At 45.0% G+C, this 7,311-nt stretch overlaps 1 protein-coding gene across 1 annotated transcript in view; it reads left to right on the top strand.

The window, feature by feature from the left end:
* adamts3 (ADAM metallopeptidase with thrombospondin type 1 motif, 3) overlaps positions 1 to 7,311 on the top strand; it is a 77,922-nt gene that overhangs the window by 753 nt on the left and 69,858 nt on the right. The window contains exon 3 of the mRNA XM_079270512.1: positions 3,594 to 3,997. Coding sequence (XP_079126638.1) covers positions 3,594 to 3,997 — 404 coding nt within the window. The remainder of the gene's footprint in view (positions 1 to 3,593; positions 3,998 to 7,311) is intronic.

Genomic DNA, 7,311 nt, shown 5'->3' with positions numbered 1-7,311 from the left:
ACACACACACACACTGCCCTCCACTCACACTTATACATTACACGAGCAAACTGCTTCAAGGGCTTTGCAATACAGGAAAGAAAATTCCGCTTCTAAACCCCACACATCTGTTCTCCATTCTGAGGTTGAGAAGCGAGTGAGCTGCAGCAGCGTCCACGTAGGATCCTTTTACTCCCGCCGCTATCTTCCGAGCACCCCGAGGGCCCTCGCACAGCAGCAGCATGACAGCAGCTGCCAGTTGGACCGTGGCGGGGCCTTCCTTTTTTTTTTTGTCTGTCGCTTTCTAGTCCGCCACCGTTGGCTCTTCTCGTGGCCCCCATTATCGGCCTTGTGAAAGCAGTCATTTCACCCATTTAGTGTGGTTTCTCTTCAATTTTCCACCTCCAGCTTTGCTTCTTTTTCTTTTTTTTTTACAAGTTAAAGTCAACAGGCCTCATGCGAGAACCACTTGTACGGACAGATTATGTTCCCAAGTGGTTGATGGGAACTTGGTCGCGTCCGATCATTTTCTCCTATTCAGAGTTCTCTCTTGAGTAAAAAACGAATTTAACGCCATGAAACAGTTGTTCTTTACACAAGTCTGAATTAGTTTATTTTGCAAATAGTTAAGTAGTTGTCTGACAACTTCCAGCTCTTTTTTAAACATCATTAATTAGAACGGTAGAACAGGTAGACTGGGAGGGGACGACGTGCAGCGAAAGGCCACGTGTCGGATTGGAACCCCGGCCTGGGTACATGGGGCTCTCACTCTACCAGGTGATCTAACGGGACACCTGCACATCTGTCTTTCCATCAGTCACTGTGTCGTCCTCTCTCATCTGTCACCTTGACAGCACAGGTTTTTTTGTTTTGTGTATTGAGCCGCTTCATGTCAAATCATCCCCTCTTCAGTTCAGACACATTGCAGCACTGCTGCTCTCGTGCTGTCGTTTCCTCTGATGGAGTGGAACAGGAGGCGGCCTTGTACGGCACATTTCGTGGCGATTGTTACGCTATTGAGCACGCCTCGTGAGCACGCGCCTCCTCATGAGCAGGTGGCGTTTTATCAGGTCGAAACGAGCTATTTCAAAAGAGCGTTTGTGAATCCCACTTGGAACATGCACACGCGAACTTCGCACAAAGAGAGTCAGAGAAATCTGTTCAGAAGAAGTTTAGTGGTTGAGTTGGAACTTTTTTGTCATGTTCTTGATTTGTAACGTGACTAATTTGGATGTTCAGGTGTAAAAGGAGGCGAATCACACTCTTTTATTTTGGTTTCTTCGGGTTAGAACAGATCACTTTTCTCCTCTTCGCTTGAGCAATTCACTTTCAGACGAGATGATAACGAGAAGAGCACTCGGAGAGCACAGACCTCCGCCAATCCCCTCCAAAAGTGAACGGGCTCTTCCTCTGCACCCTCCCAAGTCTCATGAAAATAAGGCCGGTGGTTTTACCCGTAATCCTGCTGACAAACATACAAACTGAACCGAAAAACATAACCTCTTTGGCAGAGGTAATAATATGAATGCAAGAAAGACGAAAGAGAAAAGAAAAATCGGATAAGAGCTGCATTAAAGAACATGCATGAACCTAGTTCCTGTAGAAACCCTCAAGGGAATCCAGGAACATCAGGCCTCCATTAGATTCAAGGATGAATTGTACTCAATTTAAAGTTAGTTAAACTGATGACCACTGCATCATTGTGATTTAAACATGTCCTCTTCGCCATCTCTTCGTGAAATCCCATCAGTGTTTTGCAGGACTGCATGGGTACACGTGTGCACCTATCGCCAACATTAGGTGAAGCAACCTTCACAACAGGCCCACCCTTTGTGAGGGAGTTAAATCAATGTTTCTAGACTATAAAACAGCACAGGAAATGGATTTTTTCTGTCAAAATAAACACCAAACAGTTTGACGTTTGACATTACAGTCGTTGGCGTGCCCACATATTACAAAAAGCATTTCTCTCAACGCTTGAACACTTTTTTAACGTGAAGCAGCAGCCGTAAGAAGTCACTTAATTCACCTCTTGACATGTAAACTGGTGTTAGTGACGTTTACATTCTGTGGATTACATGCGCAAAGGATTAAAACTTTAATAAACTAAACTCTAATTAGATTTGAATCCAAAGTTTTCGGGGCTTTAAGAAAAGATTAAAATAAACATGAGCTGCAGGTCTGAATAAAGTAGTACAACGTACAGAAATCTGCTCTTTTCCTTCTTCTTCTTCCAAGGAGGAGGAGGAGGATGAGGAGGAGGAGGAGGAGGAACGAATCCTCTCGAGACCTGGGCCTCGAGAGGATTAAGCGGTGAAACGCCGCTCCTTCAAATGCTCACTAATGAACACGGCTAATTCTTGGCTCCTCTTTGACTCGTGGCTGTGAAACGTTTTTATCCCTTCACGATTTTTCACACCGGCTTTCCTGCAGCAAAGCAAACTGTGGGCAGATGTGTAACATCAGTCCTCCGCATGCTGCACAAGCTTTTCTCACCAATCGGTATCAAACAACCACCTCTGTGCCGTTTGGTGTTTGCAGAGAGAGTTCAGTGCGCGTGAGGCAACGCAGCTATTTGCCCCGTCAAAATAAGGCCTTTGATGTTTTTTGCGTGTTCAAAACCAGACTCGTGCCTACAGTTTGCTTTGGTTCTGGAATATGCCGAAGGTGCTCTGTGTCAACGTTTACCAAGTCGGTGTGAGGAAGCTGCCTCCATCCCATCCCATCGCTCCGTGCGCCATTTTATTATTGTTATTATTATCAGCAGATTGGCTGATTTCCCTCAAAAGCTCATCGATCGCATGTTTTTGACATCGCATGTCTAGAAAGCGTGCGCGCACACTATGATTTATGGCATTTCCCCAGATGTGTAATTTGGAGTTTCACCATTGACACCTGTTTGCATGTCTTCGAGTCAAAACCTACAAGATGATTACAGGGTTTCCAGATTCACATTGCATTTATGTTTCCAACCAAAACCAAAGATCTCAGAACGTGTCTGCCGTCTGCGCACATGATGAAACCCGAAGCAGGCCTCGTGGACATTCCCTTTTAAACTGAGTGTTTTCAAAGCCCACAGATTTCCTGCTGCAATTGAGTTTGACCACAAATTAACCAACGAACAAGAGCCTGAGGGAGCATTTTGCCAAGATGACACTGAAAACCATCCAGTGTGTGACGCACATTTCTTTTTTTGTGAGCTCGGTATTTCACTTCTGACGCGTTAAACAACGACAGCTTATCAAGGACCTCAAGCAGGAAGTGTTTCCTTCTCTGCGCTCTCTGACTGAAAGGCTTCGGCCTGCCTTTGCGGTGCCGGATCTAAAAGTATCGATGCTCTGAAGAGACGCATCTGTCTCCATGCAATTCTGCCCGTCACAGCCTCCTCGTTCATGTCAAAGACCGACTGCTTTGGCTCAACGCTGGTGCTGAGAAACGCCAATCAAGTACACGCAAACTCCAGGAGAATACTGAGTCGTATGTACATGTGTGTGTTTGTGGGCTGATGCTGAACCCTTTAGAGCTCTGCTGCATGGACTCCAGAGCATTGTTTCCTCTTCACATGAAGTTGTAACAGTAACGTGTGGCCTCACTGTCATCGTGTCCTTTCACAGACCAGCTGAGGAGCCGGCTGAAGGAGTACGGCCTGGTGACTCCCTTCAGCACCGACTCCCACGGACGCTACCTGTCGCACCTGCTCTCCGCCACCCACAAGCAGCGCGTCAAGAGGGAGGCGCTGTCCTCCGGCGGAGCCCAACAGAAGCTTTTCTTCAACATCTCCGCCTTCGGGAAGGAGTTCCACCTCCGCTTGCGCCCAAACACCCGGCTGGTGGCGCCGGGCGCCGCGGTGGAGTGGCACGACGAGACGCCGGGCGTCGGCAACGTCAGCAACAGCGTCGACGGCGGCGGGGCGGAGAGGATACTGCACCGCGAGCTGCTCAACACAGACTGCACCTTCATCGGCGACATCACAGACGTACCCGGGGCCTCGGTTGCCATTAACAACTGTGACGGACTGGTAAGTCCTCTTCAGCCATTAAGCTTCTTACTCCTCCGGCCCGTCAAACCTTTTCATTGCAGAAGTGCCCTGACCTTATCAACTCTTCTCTAATGGATTCGAAGTGTCCGTAACTCCTGAGTTTAGCCTTTCTTTACGTCTGCGCTCGGGCGTTTTTACAGCACATTGTACCCGGAGATATTCTTCGGGCCTTTTTGTACAGATGTTTGTCACGGGTGAGTGGCCATCCATTGCGCCCACAAACCCAACGGATCTTCCCCCACCGAACCTCTTCCCAACATAAAACACAAGTTCCCTTTGTGCTCCACAAAAGTCAGCAGACCCATCCTCCCCTTCACCCCTCATAAAACACTTGAACAGTCATCGGGTGATGACCCGGGCCCGAATCTTTTTGAGTCTGTGTTTAAGGAAGAGACTCGCCCAAAAACTTTAAATGAAGTTCTCCGCAGGAATGCTGCAGGCCTTTTTAAAAAGCAACACAAGGGACGTAGTGTAACTCACGACTCTTGATGGGCATTCGCAATCTGTTCCAAGATAAAGCTGCTGTTGATTTATCGTTTTATTATTAACAGCAGAGATCCATCCTGCTAGCAGGTGCTGTCTCAGGAGCAGTTCAATATGTACGCCTGCAATCTGTCGAGCTGCGATGTGTTTGTTTCCCCCAAAATGGATTCAGGAAAAAAAGTCAGGAATTGGTGATAAAACTCTCGTGTATTTTTAGCCACAGACTCTAGGAAGCACAATGACGGCACTGAAAGGTCTAAAAGCAGGTCAGAGCCATCCTTTATCCGGTGAAACGTCTCCACACGGACGAGATTTGCATATTATTTTGTGCGGACGTTCATTATTCCCAGGCAATGAATCCTACTGACGTTAGTGACTTCCTGTGTTTTTATTTTCCCGTTTGGTTTTCATTGAAACATCTCTACAACGATGAGACGCATTGCAGTGAAATGTGATCCACACATTCACGTTCCCTGTGGGATGAATTTAAATAGTTGTTCTTCCAGCCCCGTTATCTGGTTAGAGTTTCAGTTTGTCCAATGTTTCGTACAGTACTATATTTTTTTATTCTGAAGAATTTTCAGACATTGGAATTAAAAAGTCGGTGGAAGAAATAAAAGTGAAGAAATGTGAAAAAAATATTTAAATATTCAAAATAAATAAAGCAAATAAAATGAAACCACACAAGGAAAAATTGTTGAAATAGTTGAGCTCTGTTAATAATAATGGGCAATGTCATAGTAGGACTAACCCTTCTGTGTACTTTGGCATCATTCTTATGCATGTTCATATATCGGAATATAAATTTATGACGTAAACATGACCACGGCCATGTCTAACCATCGTACAAGAAGTGGATAACGTAAAACAAACGTAAGGCGTGGTCGAGGTCAGTGGGTGGAATGGGTCGTCCTTTAACCAGGAGGTCGGCGGTTCGATCCCCTGCGCCGACTGCCTTCGTGTTGAAGCATCCTTGAGCGAGACACTGAACCCCGAGTTGCTCCCTGAGCAACAGCTCACTGCTTTAAAATGCTTCGGATGCATATTTATTGTTTGTAGATGTCCATTGAAATGAAGTTAAAAGCTGTTTTTATTGATGGAGGTGTATGAAGGCATGAGCTACATCAGGCTGTAGTTACTCTGATAAACTCATCGTTGGTTTTAGTGTCTTCAGGGGAATTTGACTAGAACAAGAAGAGGAAGTAACACCAGCCTTGTTCTGTTAACGTGTCCTCGCCGCTTCATCTGGATTCATCACCTCTTCATACCTCGGTGCGCCGTGCCGCTTTAGAGTGCTCTGGTGCTGCTTTTAGAAAAAGGTAACTACGCGCTCAAAATCTGACTGCAACATCAAGCGCAGCCTTTACTGCTGCATATCAAAAGGCAGCACTCGTGAAAGCAGTTCCTTCAGGACCGCTGGGATGAGCGACGCAAAGACAGGATGACAGCGAGAGCCCTGGGGACTTAAATCATTGTGAAACATGAATGCAAGGCCTGGCGGTCTGCATTGTCTTAGATATGAGTGTGTGTGTGTGTGTACAGGATTTGATTCTCAGTTGATAGCCAAAGGTGCTCTGCAGGGGTTCACTTTATTCTCTCCACATTACATCGCTTGTAACACGGCAGCACATGTAGAGGAAAGATGCTGCCCGGCGGGGCATGGCAGTGTGAGGTTTTGACAGAAACTGACCTGCATTTTTGTTTTTTTTATGTATTTGAATGTGCTGACTTCCTTGGAAATTTGAAACAGGTTCATTCACAAGCAGAAGGTCTTGTCCTGCGTGAAACGTGAGTCGACCACCATGTGACGTCAGACAAACAACAAACAGTGTTCTTGCCAGATGAAAGCTGAACTTGTACAGTAAGCAGGCTGAAATAAAAGCTGCTGACAGCAGAGGAAATCAAGGTTTTAATGCAACTACCGACCCTTTTTGCAAATCTCTGCAGTTATGATGACAGTTGATTCAATACGTTTCAAAACAGAGTCAGTAAATGTGCCGTAAAAGCCTGTATTTGATATTAAAAGGGATTTTAAAGTTTATAAAGATGTTGCTGATTTGAGCTAGCTCTTTCCATTATTTAGAGAAACTAAAAGTACAATTCAGATCCACTCTGGTTGCAAAATCAAGATCAGGAAATAACAAGATGACACTTTTCTGCAATCTAAATGTAAAAACTAGATCTGAAACACTTTAAACCCACAAGAAATCTGCATTGTTTTCAAGGCTGAAGGTATGAAAGTAGTTTTTGAGTGAGGCAGGAATTTAAAAAAAAAAGAAAAACGGTGGCGTCAGTTCAAATGAGAGACGACTGAAATGATAAATTAGGCTTTTCCTGTCTTTTAAAGATCCCCCTTAAACAGACTCTTGAACTTCCTGGTAAACAGTTTTGAGTGATGACCTCATGCTGCATGAGACGACACGATCAGAACAGTCCAGCACACAAAGTCAAGTTAACAGTTTGTTCTCAAATGTGGAACAAAAAAAAACCACCATCACAGTTTCATGTGTGAGAAGATGAAACCAGAGAGTTTATGGCCATTTTTGCGTTAAAATAGATTACAAACATTTAATTGACAATCAAAAATGGGTGGCTACTTATTTTTGGTAGATGAACTAATCAATTAATCACCCATTTGAAGAAAATAATAATCCCATATTTCTACTGGCAGAATGACATTTTAATCCATCTTGGATCACGGCCATTTCCATTTAGACTTTTTTCAACCGTTGAACAGAAATGACCATATTTGGACTGCTGAGGAGTGACGCACGCACTGATGCCGTATATATTGCTCCGGTAGCTGTAGC

Source organism: Melanostigma gelatinosum, assembly GCF_949748355.1.
Source record: "Melanostigma gelatinosum genome assembly, chromosome: 6".
NCBI lineage: Eukaryota > Metazoa > Chordata > Actinopteri > Perciformes > Zoarcidae > Melanostigma > Melanostigma gelatinosum.
Note: the sequence above shows the minus strand (reverse complement) of the source record. Positions and strands in the feature narration are given on the sequence as shown.